At 34.1% G+C, this 21,779-nt stretch overlaps 2 protein-coding genes across 2 annotated transcripts in view; one reads left to right on the top strand and one right to left on the bottom strand.

The window, feature by feature from the left end:
- Ilp7 (Insulin-like peptide 7) overlaps positions 1–8,572 on the top strand; it is a 20,070-nt gene extending 11,498 nt beyond the window's left edge. The window contains exons 2-5 of the mRNA XM_089243780.1: positions 3,133–3,257; positions 4,178–4,380; positions 4,664–4,916; positions 8,483–8,572. Coding sequence (XP_089099906.1) covers positions 3,133–3,257; positions 4,178–4,380; positions 4,664–4,899 — 564 coding nt within the window. The 3' untranslated portion in view covers positions 4,900–4,916; positions 8,483–8,572. The remainder of the gene's footprint in view (positions 1–3,132; positions 3,258–4,177; positions 4,381–4,663; positions 4,917–8,482) is intronic.
- Positions 8,544–21,779, bottom strand: Ptpa (Phosphotyrosyl phosphatase activator). Its single transcript, XM_089243778.1, has 10 exons — positions 21,638–21,779; positions 21,407–21,489; positions 18,328–18,414; positions 18,098–18,223; positions 15,531–15,648; positions 13,929–14,028; positions 12,771–12,895; positions 11,739–11,839; positions 11,080–11,187; positions 8,544–9,042 (listed from the first exon to the last, which is right to left on the bottom strand). The coding sequence occupies exons 1-10, from the start codon at positions 21,645–21,647 to the stop codon at positions 8,902–8,904; spliced, it is 999 nt and encodes a 332-aa protein (XP_089099904.1). The 5' UTR covers positions 21,648–21,779; the 3' UTR covers positions 8,544–8,901.

The raw sequence follows: 21,779 nt of genomic DNA, 5'->3' as shown, positions 1-21,779 counted from the left end.
CGCTTTAGTTACATTCTGCTCCGTAACTAGTTACGAAGTTCGTATCATGATCCATTCTCATTCCCTGTCTCTCCTACGCCATCCCCCCACGCATAGTCGAGACAAGATGTAAGGCATATTCGTTTAAATTTAAAGAAACGAAGCCCCCCACGGTAACCAGTGGGTGGGCTAACGCTCCACCTGCAGAAAGTGCTTTTTTTACTGGAATCGGTCGTTTAATTTGCAGCAACTGTTGAGCTTTTGCAGGCTTCGAATTCCGCCTGCTAGTTTGAAGAATCTGGACGGCCGCTTTCGCACTTACTTGTATTTGCGGTCTAGGCCACTTCCTTTCTCTGACCTGGGCGGCTACCGTCATTCTGAATCTTAGAAGTGCTGGGCTTGCACTTCAGTACGCGCATTGGCGCACGTCTACAGCGGCCACTTGCTTACTGTCAACTTCAAATCGCTTGGAGCAATTTCACGTGCTTTCTTGCACTCCTCTTTAGCGGCATTCCGCCCGTAACTAGTTACGAAGTTCGTATCATGATCCATTCCGGTTCTCTGTCTCTCCTTCTCCCCCCCCCCTCCCCGCTCAATTGCCGAGAAGACTTCAGATCAATATTTTGGGTGGGGGGGGGGGGTGCTTCTCGAAACAAATTAAGGCATATTCGTAAAAATTTAAAGAAACGAAGCCCCATGGTAACTAACAATTTGTAGCAACATCAGAATTGCGGTTTGTGGTTTGGGAAGGTGTTTTGCTTGGAACATGTAAGTTTGAAGGGCCTGGACTGTTACTTCCTTTCTTGTTTGCGGGCCTGGACTGCCACTTTAGTTTCAATTCTTAGAAGCTTGCACTTCAAGTTCAGTTCGCAAATTGTTAGCGCAAGTATAACAGCGGCTACTAGTCTACTACCATGACAACTTCAAATCGGTTAGTGCAATTTCATGTGATCCCTTGTAGGCATTCTGCCCCGTAACTAGTTTCGAAATTTCTTATCATGATCCATTCTTAATATCAGTCATCGCGGTAACAATTTCGTTACAAAAAATTCATCGTAATCTTCTAGATTTTATTTTCAATGAGAATTTCAATTTTTTTATTTTAAACTAGGGATTTTTTTTAGATTCTTGAGAGTAAAAAATTGAATTACTATAATGTTGAGAAGATGGAGGAGAGACGCAGCGCTGTCTCATTATTCCAACGCAATAAAGACGGCAGCGTTAATTTCTTAATTAATTCGCGGATTCACGGCAGTGTTGAGGCCTTCTCTCACCTGATGCCAACAAAAAAATTCACGTTTCCAAGTGCAATATTCACTTAGATATTCAAATTCGAAAAACCAAGGAAAGTTGAGGGAAAACAGCGTAAATTGCGGGTAAAACGGTATACTCGTTTTTCACGCTGTTTTCCCAGATATCCTCCATTTTTCGAATTCAGTTATCTCAGTGAATGTTGCACTTGTGGAAATAAAGATTTTTTCTTCTAAAAATGCGTTTCTTTCAGCCTTTCTTGGCCTAATCGCTACCAAGTTGCTTCCTATCCTCTTTTTCCTCTCCCTTTGTTTCGCCGTCTGTTTATCAGCTCTCGATACCTCTGAGTAGGTCTTGAGCTCCCTTTCCATTTGATCATTTTTGTCGCACCACGGTCGTTTTCTGCACACGAGGGCTAATTAAACCAAGACCTACAATTTATTGCCGATTCCGAACGGCAGGCTTGTTTTTTTTTATACTCATCGAGAAGTTGGTGCGCTAAACCCTCGATGGAGGAGTCCCTGCAGTAGCAATTTTTTCTGCGGTTATGTCGCCGTTTCTGTTGCACCCCTGTGCCAGGAAAGTTTTCTGACAAGGACGAACCGGGTATTGAACTCGCGACACCTCTAAACATCCATTGGTACTTTAGGCGAGTATCTTATCGACCTGGGCTGCCGCGCCCACTCCCTTTCCACTCCGAGGTGCATGTACGAGTGTAAGAGGTGCATCTACGGTTGAGTACTAATAGTAGTAGTAATGTAGTATTTAGTGTTTTTCCCAGACCCCCGTGAGAGGCTTGCAAAATCCAGTTAAACGCATTGCTCTTATAAAGGGGTTTACCCATTGCGCATTTGTGTGTTATAAAAAAGCAGCAAGACCCAGAACTTCAACAATACTTTCGGTGATCAGGTTGTGCAAAACACCAATGTTATTTATTAGAAGCCTTAGGAAGAACGAAACGAGTGACGAAGTTGAAATTAATTTCAAGACGATTTCGAGCGGAAAACGAAAAAAATGTCTCTGTAGCGGTTCTGAGATCTACAAAAATATCGTTATCGAGGGATTTATCGTAGTAAATGATATCGTTGCATCGAGAGGAGTTTAACATAAGACTATGTATAGGCAATTCAAAATATGTAAAAATATCATTGTAGAGGGATTCATCTTTATACAGGGAGGTTTCTCCCTGTGTGATAGTTTTTCCAGTACAGCTCTTAACTGAAGATGAAACAAAAGCCATGTTATACGAATTGATGTGCAAACTATAATTACTGTAGTGTACTCGTATCTTTATAATAATATAACAATAAAAAATGAGATGAATTAAAATTAAAAGGAAAAAATCCAGTTTGGAAAAAAAATTATCATTAAGAATCAAATTTTCTTCCCTGAGAGAAAAGAGCGCACTCTCTCTCGAAGTTTTAAAAAGATTATTATTAAAATTCTTGAAATCATTTTAACCCGTCGATGCAGTTGGAGCGGAAACAATAAGTGCTTTTTATTTGTGTGCCGCTTAAAATATAGGATACATTGGACCACTCAATGTCTTAAATTTTCCAGTCTCGGATGTGAACAATAATCTCTCTCCGTCGGAGGAGAAAAAGCAAAGCTGCTAAAAAAAATATTTGGTAATCCGTTAACGTATACAAAATCAGAACCTACTGCAAAGTTAATAATGGAAGGATTGATGTAGGAAAGAAAAAAAATTATTCACCGGTCGAAAAAATTAATATGCACAAACACTACACAAAGTTGTTTTTTTTTTCACCTTCATGTGAAACTACTTATACAAACGCTTGTACAAATACCTGCAAATTTACGGTTTTTCCCTGCACAAAAAGATTTTGAGTAAAGATCATCACAAAAAAAGCTGTTAATTTTAATGATTTTTTTATCTTTTAGAGTTCATCGCCGCCATCTTTTTTGGTTGCGTTGTTTTGCGCTAGTGCGATTTTCGCCTCATTATGGATCACAATTGCCAACGAAATTGAGGTGGACCCGACATTAGAAAATCTCTTTCGTACGAGGTGAGAAATTTGTAAATTTCGAATATTTTTAGAATTTAATGGTTAAATTTCAAATTTAAACAAATTCACAGTAGTTACATTCGTACAGGTACAAATATAAGAAGAGGTATTTGAGAGAGCTTCGTTGAAAAAAAACGGATCATTTTAAAGGTGGAGAGGGTTGTCATGACTTCTGAGGCTTAAAAATGTTGATTTTTCAAAAATTGCTTTTAAAAATATTTCATCTAATTGCAAATCAAATGTGAAAAATTTCGTGTCAATCGGAAATCTGATCTTCCAAAATAACAGAAAGAAGCGATGAATTATAGTGTAAATGTATAAAAGAAAAACACTGAACGATTTTCTCAGATCGCAATTTTTGAGCGCTCATTCGTGTTTTTTTTTTAAGATAAAAAATAATTACTGCACAAAAATTTTTATTCACCATTTTGTTAGTAAAATGAACCTCCGATTTAGCAATTGGGGTTATTAATAATAATGGGAAGTATTTTTTTAAAGAAATGTTGAATTCAGATTTTTGAAGTATTTTTTTCAAACTCTAAAAACTTATAAAATTCTTATGAATGGTTAGATGTCCACTTTGGAAGTTTGTTTTACTGACACATACTGTATAAGTAATTCATACAAAATTTCAGAGTACTATTTTAATTTTTTTTTACCTTACGGACAAGTTCAAAAACTGTAATCTGAGAAAAAATCGCGTTCAAAGTGTTTTTCTTGTGTGTACATTTACATTACAATTCATTTCTTTTCCCTACGATTTTAGAAGAAAAAATTATTGACGGATTGATACGAAATTGTTTGCACATTTCAACCAAAATGCGATACGACTGAAACTTAGCATGTAATATTATTGTCGTTTTGTTATTCGAAAAATCACGTCACGGTATTCCTGTACATTTTGCGGTTATATTTCTCAGGACCCATGACGATTGGCGCGCGGTATGGCACACAGAGAGGCACCGCAGATGCTACCATGACCTCTTGGTACACATGGACTGGGTTTGCCAAAAAGACATTTATGCAGTTCGAGACAAAAGGGATGTTCTCAAGCCTCGTTCCGCTAACCTCCAAAAGCAGTGGCTCTATGATATCCGAGCGCCACAAGATATTCAAGATCTAGGTAAAAGCTTCCCCGTGTGCTCCCGCCCCAAAAAAAGGACATTCCTGTATAGTCGAAACTCGATTTTACGAACCCGTACGGACGAGAAAAACAGTTCGTAAATGGGAAAGATATTTAAAGAAATAGTAATTATTTGGAACCAGAAGATTAGTTCGTAAAAACATGCAGTTTGTAAATTGGAGGTTCGTAAAATCGAGCGTCGACTGTATATAGCTCATATTACTCTTATTACTCGTATATTTATTTTAGAAGCCGTCAAAGTTTTTTTTTCTTTCAATTCAAGATACAGATCAGGATGAGGATGACGATGATGATGAAGAGGAAATGACACCATTCCTTGAGCTGCAACAAGCTAGAAGTTTCTTAGGCCATGGCGTTCCTTTGAAGCAACGTAAGGAAAAGAGAAGCCATGAACGCAAAAAAAGAGGAATCATTGACGAGTGCTGCCATGCGAGTACTGGATGCTCTTGGGAAGAGTATGCAGAATACTGTCCAGCTAACTCTAGGATTCGTTCATAACAAATAGCATAGATAAAGTAAGTTTTTGTTTCTCCCTTTAATTCATTATAGTAGAAGCACATAAACCAACGCTAATACGTGTTATACTGTATTTGTTTATCGTCTTTTTGTTCTCTTGTTCTAAGCTGTCTGAAGCAGTAGATATTCATCGAGCAGTCTTGGGAAAGCTTGTAAAAGGAATTCATAACAGAAAAATAAGTTTAACAATTCATCACTAGAGGACTGACTCATCCCCATTGTTCAGAAACTCGAGTTAACTCGCGTTAAACTGGTCTTGATTTCTGTAATCAACGAAAACGAACTCACCATGACGGCCACTGCTGTCATTGGCTTCTGTATTTCAGCACAGTATTGCAGTGGAACTTCCCGATAACGGACAGCCTTGGGACCGAAAATTTTGTCCATGAATGAGGAGTGTCTGGTAATATAGATTTGAAGCCTGTTGACGTTTTTCAAAAAAGTGTATGTTAACGGGGAGTGCCCGTTATGGGACTTTCCACTGTAGCTTCGAAATTTTGCTATAGCACCGGAACATGGAAGCTATAGCTCCTTGATCTAAAAAATTTATGAGGATGCCATTTTCCATGAATATACAATCTACTATAGAAATAATTGCGTTTGTTTAGGTCCCGTGGAACGGCCTTGTGATCATAAAGGGATCCGCGTGAACTAGAACGTTAGACGCCTCTGGATTAAGTCATGATTATTGAACGTGATAAATAATTCTTGAAATCATCTTGCTGGACTTCACAAGAAACGTTTTTGAAGAAAACCGTGAAGCAAATGATACCGATACAAATCGAATTGGTAATTAATTATTTAATTATCAATTTGACTTCGTTGAAAAAAGAAAGGTACACTTCTTTTGCAAGATTGAAGCCAAAGTTTCGTAGCTTTCCCATGAATAGCTACAGGCCTGTTCCAGGATATGGGGGGGGGGGGGGAATGTCTAGCATCATTTGACTTGAAAGAGTACATATTAACAGAACCTTTCTCACATAGAAATAGCTTAATATAGAATGGTATGTACAGGTGGTGAAAAAACGCTGTCTTCTTTATCTACCTGTATGTCAAACTTCTGTTTTACGTGGGCCTATTCCTCATCACGGTGAATTATTTTTATTGTCCTATGAAAACCATCTTTAACCTTTTTTACGTGAACGTATGTCAAAGGTGATGTAAGAGGTGCTCTTCGTTTGATGATGGGCATAAGCAGTGCCAGACAGGGCCGTCATTTCAACTTTTTCCAAGGGGGGGCAAAGAACATGTACTCAATGTATGTGTGTATATATATATATACACAATTTTTAGTGTATTTTCAAAAGCCAGGGGCAACGCCCCCCCCCTCTGCCTATCCCCCTCAAATGACGGGCCTGGTGCCAGCGACTCGTGAAAGATTGAAGACTGGCCTATGATAAGGGACCAACTTGAACGAACATCATTCTCAGTAGCAAAACTTTCTCTCTAAAATTGCTTGCACCATCTGGAAATATGAAATAATGACCCAAGTGAACAATAATTTCTTAGCACAAGAGGCACTGCCAAAAAAAATCTACCCATGCTTAATCTACGTGAGAAGTTCTGATGCAAAATCACTTAGGTCTATTGTACCTGAAAATATTGTGGTCTTCCATATTTTTTTCTGATGAAGAACGACTGCTCAGAGCTGAAAAAACCTAGTGCTTATGATTAATAAAGAGTTAAAGTCTCGAAAAAATAAAAACTTAAAAGCCACTACTTTCGGTCTAGTTTATATATTTATATGTTGCAAAACTTTTCTAGTGTCTATATAAACCATGGATATAATTTTCATTTCTTAACTTTCAATACATTTTTCCTTTTTAAGTAATATACTATGTGAGCAGATGATTTCATCATATTATAATTTTATGTTATTACTAGAAATTAAAAAAATAAATCAGCCTTTACTCTAAAGTCTAAATGATAAATGTACATAAAATTTTTATATCATGCTTATTGTGTAACAGATATTTGTATTATAACTTTTTATACCACACATTATTGTAGACATTAAGTCAATTCGTTTTGCTCTAAATTTTGAAACGAAATGAAAAACTGTGATGATGACAAATAAATTACTCCTGCATATTTTGGCTCAAAAACAAAGAATTTTTATTTTGCAAGGGCAGTTCCCCATAAGCAGTACATCATAAATATTCCTTGAAATTCATACTTTATAATGCTAATGGACCCTGCAACAGTTTTTTCCCTTTAAAAAACTATAGTTCATATTCAAATTGAAATAACTGAATTCATTCTTTTGAAAAGACATTATACATGTGTACGACATAAATAGAAAGTTATTAGAAATTTATAATTAATAAATAAAAATGCATAAACTATTCTGACTAACAAACAGTCTGAAAATTTCATCTTCACTCCAATCTGAATAGTCACTGTATAAAGCAAGTGCTACAGTTCTATGGCAGTTCAATATTCTCAAAACATGCCGAAATGTCTTAGGTTTTATAATCAACACAAAACTAACATTTCTAGTGTAATAAATATAGTCACCAGGGATCCCCTTTCCAAAAATAAATTCACATGTAAATCGCAAAACAAATTGTGCATTAAAAAGTGAACAAATAATTATAAGACACTTCCCTTTGCAATTTCTTTATGGTAAAAAGAATTCACATCTTGATCCATCAAATGTTCTGATTTAACAGAGATAAAATAAATGCTTCATTTTGCCTGAAATAATCTCAATTTATGAGATTCATATATTCGTTAATTCACACCAACAAAGAGCATTCAAAATATAATTTGAACTGAAAATCATTATACAGGGTATAGTGATTTTAAGTTCAAAAATTTTGAACACTCAAGTCTCGTGGCCATAAATAACTAGCAAACCATTGATCCTAGAGACATACATTGAATTAGAAATTTTTTTTGAATAGAAATACATGTAGACCTCCAATACATCATTTATATTACAAGAGATTGTATAGTTATTAAAATAAAAAATAGACCTTTTTATTTGGTCATCCTGTCCTGAAAAACCCAATTGTAAAGTTGTCATCCCGTCTTTCCCGAGACCAACAAAAAAAATTCAATGTTTCTAAGTGTAATATTCACTGACGTATTTTTGAATTTAGAATCGCTAAAAATGAGGGAAAAAACCACATAAACTAACAGACAAGCTGATTATGCTGTTCTTTCACTTCTTTTCACAGTGATTTCTTGAATTCAAATATCTCAGCAAATATTGCACTTAGAAACATAATTTTTTTTTTGCTAACCTCAAGAGAGACTGGGCAACTTTTTAACTGGGGGTTTTAGGCCTGAATGACTGATTTTTTATTTTTATTTTAATAACTATAGCATTGCGATATGAATGATGTATCTGAGGTCTATATGTTATTTGGACACTTTTTCTAATTGGAACTATGCCTCTAGGATCGATGGTTTGAAAGTAATTTGCAGCCAAGGAACTTAATCAATTACCTTGCATAACTTATCTTAAAAATTGTTCATTTATAAAAATAATGCAAAATGTATTTTTTATGGAAGAATATACAACCATTTTCATTTGTCTATTATTCATTTTTGATTTCAGAACATTCTCTTCTAAATATAAGAAAACAAAGTGCTATGGGAAAAAGTAGGAATTTTCTACAACAACTTCAAAGATGCTGATCGTTACAGGGGAAAAAAGAACAAAACTAAGTAAAAAAAAACTTTGCAAATATCCAATGATCATCATGAAATCAGAGAAATGGTTGCTTTGTAAATTTAATGCCAATAAAGAAATACTTCCCAATTTATCACGCTATAGAAAATAGTTTTTATACGTTCATTATTTAGCTGTTAATTCAGGTGCAAATGAAAATTATTCACAAAGGATTGAACTGAGTCTTGAAGCACATTTGATATGCTTAATGAAAATCACTAATATTTTCAGGCTGGAATATATACAATCTGCACAATGCCACTTTTTATATACAAGAAAAATGGTTTCTTTTTTCTTCATTTTATTCACCTCGTAGCATCAGGAGCTATTGAAGATGGCAGTTTAAATGCGTCAACTTGACTTTTGGTATTTTTACTGGTATGCTCTTTGATCGACAATATTGAACCAAATAACACATGCTGTATGACTGGAAATTTTCCCAACACCTAACAAAACATCAATAACAATTATAAATAGAACTGTGCATTAACAACATAACTAATAGCTGAAACAAAAGAAAACATGAAATTTTTCAGTTTACAATGAATCTTGTCAATAGACCTCTTATAGACCAGGGGTGCAGAAACTGGTGCCTATCATGTTGTGTGTATTGACAGTTTTTGCAGACCAAAAGAGCCCCTTGCTAAGTTCCATTTAGCCCATGAGCTCGGGGTTGTTCACCCCTGTTGTAGACAACAAATTAATAACTGCTAAGAAAACGCACCCCAAATTGTGAGTAGATAGTGGCATTAGAATACTTGAGAAAAAGAAGGGGGAAAAAGACAAAAGAGGGGGAAAAAACTTATGTCTATAGTATTTTTTGACCAATGTGCCATCACTTATATTTTTCAGAGCATAATTTTGTAGGGTTGCAAGTGCAGTGCCTCCACTGACATAGAACACATTAATTTTTTGTGTTCAAAAACACCACACAATTTCCAAGAAGTTTACTACAAACATTATCATACTATACAGAATTGGTTCTGAGCATTTAGGAAACATTTTTACTGAATTAGAAAACTAATTATACCATGAAAATAAAATTTCATCCTATGAAGATGCAGTGGCATTAAGGTACACCAAGCCCAAAAAATATTTTAATAGGGTTTATTTTTTTTTCCAGACTACTGCGCATATGACCATGTGCCACTGAAACCAAGAAATACTGCATTGTGAAGAAATAATCGATTTCAATAAACACATTAACAGATTTGTTGTAAAAATATCAATATACAGTAAAACTCCTCTTAACGGACACTCCCTCAGATGTGGTTGCCTCTCTTTTACAATAATAATTTCCCCTTGTATAATAAAAGTATGCATTTCAAACCCTTGATTAATGGCCACCCTTCTTTTGCAGACAAAATTTTTTATCCCACCAGTGACTCAATATAAAGATTTTACTGTATTCCATTACTGTTTAAATATATTGATATATATACTGGCTGTCTTGAATTGTTTGCTCAGCAGATATTTCTACAACCATTGACTTTAGAAACCTAATTTCAGTTACAAAAAGTTTTGGAATGGCAGGAGTGCAGTTACTTAAAATCTAAAACTTTGTTCAAGGAGTTGTATACACAAAAAAATTAACTTTTTATACAGTCCCTGTGTACTAAAACTTCCAATTATTGAAACATTGATCCTGGTCTGAAAAGTTATTTGAAAAAAAATTCATGTTCATATTTTTAAATGCAGCAATTGAGAAATTAAATACATAAAATCACTATGCTTTGGCAACTTATCATTGAGAGTGCGAGTCCTCATTAGCTCATAACTTGTAATTTTCAAGCACTGTGCATGAATAGAATGAATTGAACCATTTTATTTTTTTTTTACAATTAATAACAATTAAATTTTTGACAATTACAGTATTTTCACAACCTTCAATTTAATTTAAATTTCGCAATCTGTGAACTTGTCCTCAATCACTGGCAATAAATGCTGAAAACGTCAATGTCAAATGTCTAGAATGAAATGATAGTATTTCATTTAAAAATATGCATTTTTTTTTACATCACTTTTCAGAACCACATTTCACTTACATCAATTGGAAATTTTAAAATTTGCACTTTCCTTCTTTCATTTATACGACCCCCCTTGGAAAGCTTAAGACAATTTGAGTAACCACATGTCATTTAAAAACTTTTTGCAATTGAAAGTATGTTTCTAAAGTCAATGGTTGCAGAGATATTCACCGTGCAAACAATTTGGGACAGCCTGAATCAGGTTACAAACTTTCTCCGTGATGTAAAGTAAAAGGTTTTTCTATACACAAAATCAACAAAAATTATATCCTTTGGAAGGAACTAACATAATACACTCATTTAACATAATACTTTCATTCTTAGTAAGACTTAAATATTAATTTACAATTTATCATAATACCTTTTGGTCTACTTCATTCAATGTTTGGTACATTAAGAATACTTTGATGAAATATTTTTTATTCAGAACTATGACAGAAACAGTTTTATATTTACCTCAGCCTTGTACATTTTTATCAGCCCACTGTTGACTTTAGACCATGAAGATACCCCACTGATGTTCCATAACTGGTTTGAATGTTCAGCAAATGGACCAGTTTTCACCTTTAAATAATAGTTACAGTAATCATATTACATAGGCGTATGCAGAATTTTAAATTTTCTTGAGCGGGGGGGGTTTTCAGATTTTTTTCCTTTTGAGGGAGGGGGTTTATGTTTTTTCCTGTAAAATAACACTATAATCTTCGCTCAAGGGAAGGGGGGGGGGTTAGAACCCCAAACCCCATTTGTGTACGCCAATGTACATGAGCAGAAAAATTAATAAAATGCAATACAAAATTATATAAAAAGATACAATATCTCATTTCCATGTCAGGTTGGGAACATAAAAAAGTTTGGGAATCCCTGAAACTTGATTAACTTTTTTTTTCTCAAGACATTAAGCCAATTTTTTTTCTTTTTTTAAAGTTATTATCAACAAAAACAATTTATTGGAAATTAATTTTCAGGACATGTAATAAAGCTGTAAAAAAAACTTCACAGTCAAGAGTTCAACTCCTTATAAGAAATACATTTCATAATTAACTACATTTAATAAAAGATGAACACGAAAAGACAAAAAATATGCATTTGAATTAATGACTGAAATAACCTACACTGTTTATGAACTTGATGCAACTCATGAATATATACTCGTTAGCATATGCATCTGCTGTATCTTCATTTGGAAACATATGTGGCTCTACACGTGGATGACCTAAGAATAAAATGCATATATAATATGTATCATTGTACACATGATTTCAGTATTTTTTCATAAAGCAAATGGAAGCAAAAAAAATATTTTGAATTCATTATTTAAAGAAAGTGATAATCATGCTTGAACGATTAGTGTTGAATTGAAATAACTTGGTTACAAAATCATCTTAGTGTTAAAAAAAATCTTTTCATATATTATGACATTGATTTCCATTAGAGATCTCGTGAAAATCAGAGTAATTTTAGACAATAAAAATTAAGAGCATAACTATTTTGTAAGGACTTTTTAACTAAAGGTTAAACCTGATAAATGAGAAGGATAGAGTAATTTGAGCTGCCCTCAATAAAATAAAAGACAGGTAGTGTAAAAGGATAACTGGATAATAATAAATAGACTATGCAATCATTTTTTCATAATCACAATTCAACACAACCAAACACTTCTGAAATTAGACATGAGGTCATAACCGCATATAAATAATTATTTTTAACTCTATAGTTTCATCAAAATATTGATGTATTTTCAGAAACTGTAGAGGGGAAAGAAAACTACTTAAACAATTGTCCAATATTTTATTTTCAACCTGTACAAATATTAGTCAAACTTTAAGTCAATTATAAATTTGATGTTTGAAGAAGAATAGGGATAACTAAATAATTTATATTACTAAAATATGTATAATTCAAGCAATACAGTAAAAACTACTTTTTTGTGATTAGTGCAATACATTTGTGAAAATGAAAAATCACAAATTGTGAATGCAGAAAACAAATAACTGCAAAAATGATAACATATATATATATATATATATATACACACACACACACACACACACATGCAATTATCAGGTGATAAATGAAAAGGAATAAGTGGTTTTAATCACTTGGATGAGCAAAGAGGATATTAAAAATAAAATACTTTGAATTACATATAAGTTGAGAACTGCCCCAAATAAAGGGTAAAAATTGGAAATCATCAAGACTCCAAACACCATGACTGCCAGCCGGTTCCATGCGATAAGTTTTTTGCAACTTTCTCATCAGAATTAAATATCTAGAAAGCAAGCAAGAAAAAATATCAAACACAATTTTCACAACCAAATCATATATATATACACATATATAAAGGGTGTCCTATAAATCCTAATGCTTCCTTTATCTCATATCAACCGTTTGTCATAGAGGTATGCTTTAATTTAAGTATGCTCAAAATGTGTTCAAAAATCATCTTGTGTACCAGTTTTGAGAGTGAAAATACAGTGAATCACAAAATAAAAAAAATCACAATTTTTATATAGGCACCATGTACTGAAAAACCGAATTAGGAAATGGTTGCCCTGTTTCTCCTGAGCCTAAAAAAAATCCATGTTTCTAAGTACAATATTCACTGAAATACTTGAATACAAAAATCAGAGAAAAGGTGGGAAAGAACAGTACATATGAGAGAAAGGATCATTGTCTGTTATTTATGCTGTTCTTTCCCATCTCTGTTTCTTGAATTCAAATATCTAAGTGCATATTGCACTTAAAAACGTGTATTTTTTTGGCCTCCGGAGAGACAGGGCAGTAACTTTCTAATTAGGTTTTTTAGAACAGAGTGTCCATATAAAAATTTAGTTTTTTTTTTGACACTATTTTCCCTCTCAAAACTGGTACAGGGACATTTCTGAACACATTATGAGAATTTTTTAAATTGGAACCACACTGCTACGATGAACAGTAATGCGATAAAGGCTGATTTAGGACTTACATGACACCCTGTATGATACATAAAATAAATTATTAAAGTGAAAGTTATAAATTTTTAATTCTACTAATTTTTAAATTATGCTCATCTGCTTCATAGACTGTGTCAGTGTTTGAAAATTCTTAATTATGAAGGAGAAAAAAACAAGCATTTAATTATTGGAATATATTACCAAAATATTAATTTTGTATCAACATGTAATTTTAAGGGTGTAAATGACATTTTGAACATAGTTAATTGCTCATGCTGCAGTTAAAACCATTACAAAAAAGTTATCTTTTTCTTTAAATGTTTATACTTTAAAAATACAAAGTAATACTAAATATATTTCATATGTCACCTGCTGAAAACTTTCAGAATGGCAGCAGCAGCATCTTCCTTTTTGAGAGCTTTGATTTTAAATAAGCAACACAGAAACATGGCAAAGGACATCTCATGACCTAATAACATAAACATGATTAAGTTAAATGAAAAAAAAAATTGTTAATGAATAGAAATTGTAGCAAAATAAACAATAAAAAATAATATTTAAAACTGTTTGCAATTCAGTATGAAATAATATTCCATGTACTAATATGTCTTTGTTTTGAAAAATTTTTATATTAAGAATTCACAATGCCAAAAAATAAGAAAAAAAAACCAATTAGTATTAAGGATTTCTCAATGCCGCATTCCAAATCAATGAGATAAAATATAAATACAAATACAAGGCCACAACAGGAAAAATGCACAACGAGATGGCTGAGAAAAAGATGACCATAACAAATATGGATGTCATATATTACTAAAATATAACAACCCAATTAAAAATGCAATTACAAAAACTATAAACAATATATATACAGGATGATTATAAAAAAAACTATCCCAACATATGGGCCCCTAACTGTCATACCATTCACAGAAACTGAATGAAATTTTGGCATAAAGTATTTTGAGGTATGCGCTCAAGAATGATATGGAAAACAACAGTGTCACTCTAACAGTTACGGTTACAGTGAGAAAATTTCGAAAATATCAAATGGCAACACCAAGTTTTTGTATTGGAATGCGATCTCCATACTGAAAAACACTAAATAGCGTTGGAATGGCACCTGTAGCACGAAAATCCCCGGAGCTAGGCAAGGAAAAAGTAAAAAGGACTTTGCTGTGCACCAGAGCATTAATGTTCGTTTCATTCGTCACACCGTTTCTTCGGCTGAGATCCCAGCCTGATTAGTCCTCCACAAGGTCATGTGGAAAATTTGTGAAACACAATAAAATGCTTTATTTTATGCTGCTTCTCTGCCCTTATTGGTTGTCCTCACTTTTAGCCTATCTACCGCCGGTTATTTTCATGCTACAGTTGCCGTTCGAACGCTATTTAGGGTTTTTCACAATGGAGATCACATTCCAATACAAAAACTTAGTGTTGCCATTTGATGTTTTCGAAATTTTCTCACTGTAACCGTAACTGTTAGAGTGACACTGTTGTTTTCCATATCATTCTTGAGCGCATACCTCAAAATACCTTATGCCAAAATTTCATTCAGTTTCTGTGAATGGTATGATAGTTAGGGGCCCATATGTCAGGATAGTTTTTTTATAATCACCCTGTATATATATACATGATAAATATTTTTATTAATGCTGTATGTAAACAAAATATTTTTTTTTTCATTTAACACAACTTATTTAATTTTATCACGTGTGATAAAATTGTACATTTCTGCTTCCATAAAGATTAGAAATAATGAAACAAAATCGACAACAGAAAACCAAGATGAATACCATAAAGTTTTATGAAATCAAATACAAATTTTAAGGTTGCAACAGGCAAATTACTCAAGATGACAAAACAAAAGTAAAAAATAGAAGATGGCGATAAATAAGGATATTTCCTGGCATGCCAGCTAATACAGGGGAATGTTATATATAGAAATTATTTTATCTGAATGTCTACCTGTTCCATAGTCAATTCGTGTATGATTTCCAACACCTTCTGTGAGATAAACTGAAATTTCCACAATACTCGGATGATACTCTTTGGGCAAAGCTTCTTCTATTATTGTGCTTGCTTCCTGAAACATTGCAATGAGAAGTTTGTATGTAAATTTTTTCATGCAGGAAAGACAGCATGCAAGAATGTGTCTCTTTTTAACTCTCCTAGCAATACCAAAGTTCTTACTGAGTTTCTTACCTTAATTAAGAACTTCCTGTTCCAGGCACATAGGGAAAAAATATATACGTAAAAGGATCTTTATTAGTTCCTTCAGCTAAATAGTCCCTTTCTCACTTGCAGGTGCTTTCAAAAATGTAGGTTTAAAATATAGGGCCAAAAATAATCGGGTTAAAAAATATAATGCCAAATAGGGTTTAAAAAAACTATTTAGGCACCAGCCGAATTTCTTAGAAACCAAGCATGATTTTTTGCTCCAGAAAAAGTTTTGAATAATGTTTTCTTTCACTTTTTCCATGTTAAAAGAGAAATCAGAAAATTTTGTGTCATCCTTTGGCTCAATTTAGCAATCACATTTAGGAAACTTTAGGCACTAATACAAATTTTCTAGTTGTCATGGCAACCTGGAACCTGTGATTTGGCAAGCCCTGATATAGGTCTATACATTGCCCAGATATCATTCTTCTGTTTTTATATATCTATTTATTCATTCATCCCCAGCAAGAGGAACATGCTGGGGGCGGGAGGGGGGGGGGGTGATTGAAAAAAATAAAAATAAAGTAACTACTTTGAATGGCTATTAAGCATGCACATGTAATTTCATGATCCACTTTTGTTAACAGAAAATTAATCAAGAGAGCAAAATTGTTTGCAAAAAAAAAAAAAAAAAATCAAAGAATTCAAAAATGAAAAAAGTCATAGCCTTCTGAATGAATGAAATTATTCAATTTTTTTCAAAAGTTTTGAAATTTTCAATTTCCAATTCACATAATTGATTTGTTTTCAGTTTAACAATGTTTTTTCACTACACTGCATATTACAACTGCCTATGACACTGGTATTGGTGAGTTTCAACAAAAATCGATTTTTCATAATGTATATTTTTCTATAAACTATTATATATATATGTTATGTGATAAAATGTTTAAATATGTGATTATAATCACAGATAATTATCAATAATTATCATTTGTAATGCATAATCATTACAATCATCCTGGTAAGTTTGATGCATTTTCCTACATTTATAACTTTCACTGGCGAGTATGCATAATTGCTGAATGAAGTTGGTAAGGATGACAATTACAGAAGTAATCATGTGAAAATATCACTCAAATTTGACCCGTTTATCAGTATCTCCTGTTCGTAACTTTGAGGTGCGAATGCAAGCCAATCTCCCCATTAAAAAGTCTCGCCGCAGAGAGCAACAGGCCTACAACAGTAAAATCTTCAAACATTACACTTCACTCACAGTTTGAAAAATATGTGGTAGAAGGCAGCACTATAACAAGCATTACACAGAAGCAAGCTTCGCGTCAGGTTCACAACACAGACAAGCACATTCCAACATGTACCAATTTGTTAGAAGTTTCGCAGAAGAATATGGATGAGGTACATGTGTGGTTTAGTAGTATCTCCTGTTTGTGATGGATGCATTGCACATATTTTTCCATGGAAGTTAAATTCGATGAAAATAAGACTAATAAAGATACAATTTATAAATTATTATCAGTCTTGTAATGTTAGCTTTCTTTACCTTTATGGAAATTTTTAAACATAACGTCACCTTATAATGAAAACCTCATACATAAAGAATTCCCAGCTTTACAGGAACAGCAAAAAAAAAAAGATGGGATGTTCCATCGAATAACACACAAAAGGGGTTCATTTTTTTCCTATATAGAGAGCAATTTGTTGTCGATATTTTTTTTCCAAAAGCTGTAACAGGTGAGATGTTACTATTTTCTATCTACACCAGTGATTCCCAATGTGGATGTTAACGCCCCCTGGGAGGTGATGGAATGTTCCAGGAGGGCGGTAGAAGCTATGGGTATAACATAGGATCCTATGGGTTCGATTGCGTTGGGGGCGATGAGAGAAAAAAATTTCTGAAGAAGGGGGGGGGGGGGGGATGGGACAAAAAAAGTTGGGAAACTATGACCTAAACCTACCAAAAAGTAATTTAAAAAAATTAATCTATGAGGTTTAATAATCATCGGTAAATATGATAAATATGCAAAATTTATCAAACTAACCAAAATGAGGTTGATGATTATGCATAATCTCTCTTTCTTTCTCACTGGATTTATCACATTTGCTGTAACACGTATAGATACATAGGTAACATACCTATATATGTTATATTTACATAAAAAATAACCATTAAAACGATTAAAAAGGATTGAAAATATTAGTAGGGGGTGGTGGTACACAGGTTAAAAATTTCAATACATAGTACAAAAAAAAACAGCAAATATTTTAAGCCTACGGGAGAGGGACCAACCAAAAAAAACAGATACTTTCCGATTTAACAAGAAATACTATACTGAAATAATAAATCTGAAACTAACATTTCTCAATTTTTCTAACCACTGCCGAAAAGCTTTGTTACCGAACCTTTGTGGCTGCTCGATGGGAGGGGTTTCATCTATCCATTTATCCATCTTCTCCAGCATTGAAATCAATCCTGCAATGACCTTTACATAAAATCAAAAAAAAAAAAATACTTAACCTGTGATTATCAGTTCATATTTTGATGATTTTCTTGCATTAACGAGGTGTGATAAAAACTTACGGTTACCTTAGAATCACTGTTTATATCTGAGATTTTTTTTCCCTTCACCGCATCATTCATGGCCATAACAAACCCCATATACTCATGATATGCCTTGAAACAAAACAAAAAATCAGATTTTCAAACATTACTATTTCACTTGCATAAAATTTTATAAAAACCAATATTTTAATACGAAGTATTAATATTATAATGACTGGAATTCAGAACCACCTAAAATGATGGAAGGTAGTCCTCTCAACCGCAATAGGAAAAAATACATCACAACTAATTTTTCTGTCACAGAAACTTTCTAAATAAAAGCATTTATTATGTTTCCTCAATTCTTTAACACATTTTTGTATATAACAAACTTTTAAAACTTTAAAAACTTTTTCATGAACCATGTTATTAGAAACTTGATAAAGTCAATTACCAGACTTTTTATTTATCGCTTGGCACACACGATATATCACGGGGGGTTACTATCAGAGGTGTATTTGCAGGGGTAGGTCTAAGCGGGCTACATATATTATGCCCACGACCATGAATTTGAGGAATGAAGTCTGGAAAAATTAGACTAGAATGGGAGAAAGGGTGACAAAATTTTTATAGCCCAAAAATAGTAAGACCATAATCACAACTCTGCTTGAATAAACACCAGAACTCTGCTGCCGGACTTTTCTCGTTGCAGATATCTCTTGCAGCCCAGCTTTGTGGCAGAGTCCAAACACACCTCTGCCTCGAGAATGAAGGATTAGGTCAGTGAGCAACCAAACATTGACCTAGAGAGTTTACAAGCATGTGAGTGACCTAGAAAGTTTACAAACATGTGAGTGACCAAAGAGTGACCTAAAGAGTTTGCAAGCATGTGAGTGATGGCAATCACTCACGTGCTTTGACGATGGCAATCACTCACATGCTTTGACGATGGCAATCACTCACATGCTTTGATGATGGCAATCACATCACTAAATTTGGTATGCTCTCAATACTTAGCACAAACCAGATATAAAACCCCTTCCATTCCACGGGTCCAAAGATTTGACTAGCTGAGACTCAATTATATTGAGCAGGTTTCACTAGCTACTCGATTATAGTTTTACTCACTACTCTGCACTGTTTTTGCTATCTCCCAGGCACTAAATGGGTGTGGTAAAATTTCTTTTCTACTCATTTTGGTTGGCACCAAAAGTGAAAAACAACAATGAAGAAAATTAAGGGAAAAGAATTAAATGTGCACTCATATAGTGAGTGATTTTACTAGGCGTTTGCAATTGAAACTCGCTTGAGTATTTGAAACCGGTGTGTTCACCAGCTACTTTACTCACCAAAGAATAACTAGCAAACCCACCCAATGTAACTGAGCCTTTACTGAGGCCATCTTAATGCATGATAGGCACTGCCAGAGGCAACAAACTCTCAAGGTCACTCTTGTGGGGTTCCCTCACTGACCTGGTCTTTCTTTAGGTGACTCATGTGCCAGATATTTTTTTGGGTAACTCATATGCTTGCACACGTCTCTAGTCAAAAGAATCTCTAGGTGATTCTTTTGATTGCTCACTGATCTAGACTATGGCCCCCCTCAAGGGTGGGGGCTGACAGGGCTCCAGAACTGGCCACAGAAGTCCGGAACCATTACCATCATTGTTTGCTTTTTCTTGCTATAAATTCACTTTAGAAGTGCCCATGAAAATTCTGGCTTGGGGGGGAGAGGGTTCACCAATCTAAAGACCTGTTTACATGCGTTAAGTCAGATTAAGTAGATAACTAAATTTTAAGTTGTCAAGTACTTTAAAATGCATGCAGACAATAAAAACTGTTTACAAGTCACTTAGTTGGCAAGTGATTAAATGAAATAAACTGGATTTTTTCCATTAAGTAGACCTATGCACATGCCGTAGTGAGTGTTGCCTGCCACTCTTGAAGGGGGTCTTTTTGCTCTCTCTCTCTGTGGGGGGGGGGGGGATATTTTAATCTTAAGCATGAACCTATTAATGATGCTTCGTCTCCTTCCATTTAGCTAGAATTCCGAAGAAATATAGGATGGCAAAATGGACAAAGGACACAGCCTTCAAGTTTGTTGAAGAATATCTTCACCGTGAATGTAAGTTGAACTACAGAAATGTAAACTACATTAAAAAACAAGCAAAAAATCAATCAGTGTTGGAAGTAGTGAAAGCCACTGAATATTCGGGTGACGTGCTGCCAGGAATTGAAAAAAAATTGATGATTCGAAAATATCGGGAGCTGGTGAGGAGGATTCTATATTCAAAATTGGACGAGTTTTACTTCCCTCATCCAAAACATATTTGCTGCCATTTATTAGTACATAAATAACACATAATTAAACATTTAATGTTAAGAAAAACACTGTATTAAATTTAAAATAAAATAAAATTTCACGTAATTTTTAAGTTAAATGTGAACCCTTAGAATTTCCTACAAACGCCAAGAAGTTTCCCACATTAAAGAATTTTTCCCGCGAATGTATAAATGAATTAGGTATATTATTGGTATAGTGCATGAGAGCTACAAACTTGAAAAACACCTCTCCCTCTCTTTGAACATGCGTGCATTTGGTCTCCAAAACCCTTATCCAATGAACATCTACTTAATCACTAATTGTGAAGAAACTTTTTGAACAATCGTTAACTTAAAACTTAGTTACCTACTCAATCGCTTAAAGCGTGTAAACGGGCCTTTATAAAGCCTGGTTCCATCTCCAGGCAGAGGCAGATTTATGGTATTGCATCCTTCTCCAATTTTGTCGACCATTCCACTCATTCCTCAAATTCACCGCCCCCTCCGAACTATCCACCCTGGGCAATTTTGGGCCCAGTATACAATGCCGTCTTAACACATGGGCCAACCCAGGCACAACTTGAGGGCCGTAAGAGAAGAGGGGGGGTGTCCTAACAACGAGATCTGGTTGAAATTTTCTAGAATTTACTAAGTAGGGCCTCAGAAAAATCGTTTGCCCCGGGAGCCCATGGTGCTCTTAAGACGGCCCTGCCCGTATAGCAACCCCCCCCCCCTCCCTGTAAATACATCTCTACGTTCAGCTAAAACTTTTTTCAAAGGCCCTCATTTTTAAATTTCTCACCTCAGATTTCTCCCATTTCTTCATGTCTTCAACATTCATTATCTCTCGAACCGGCACAGCGCAAGCCGCCATATCTACTTCACCTGACAAAACAAAAAAATAAATATTTGTTTTGAGACATTTTTCATTTCCTTTTGGTAAACAATATTTAATGCTTACTGTCAAAAAAAATCGTTGACAGGAAAAAAAATCGTTGACAAAAAAATAAAATAAAATTCGAAATGTACAAACTCGTAGCCATAGGAGAAATTCAAACGTCTTTCAACTCCCTGAAAAACCAAACGGCTTTTTTTTTAATTGTACGTTTTAATACCACAATTATACAGACTTTTAAATTTCCAGAAAGCAACAGCTAGTTCAAGTCAATGTAAGG

Source organism: Pholcus phalangioides, unplaced genomic scaffold (genome assembly GCF_987345545.1).
Source record: "Pholcus phalangioides strain wild (caught in Gottingen) unplaced genomic scaffold, Ppha-v1.0 ptg000015l_1, whole genome shotgun sequence".
Lineage (NCBI taxonomy): Eukaryota > Metazoa > Arthropoda > Arachnida > Araneae > Pholcidae > Pholcus > Pholcus phalangioides.
The sequence above is the reverse complement of the archived record's forward strand: the minus strand, read 5'-3'. Positions and strand labels throughout refer to the sequence as shown.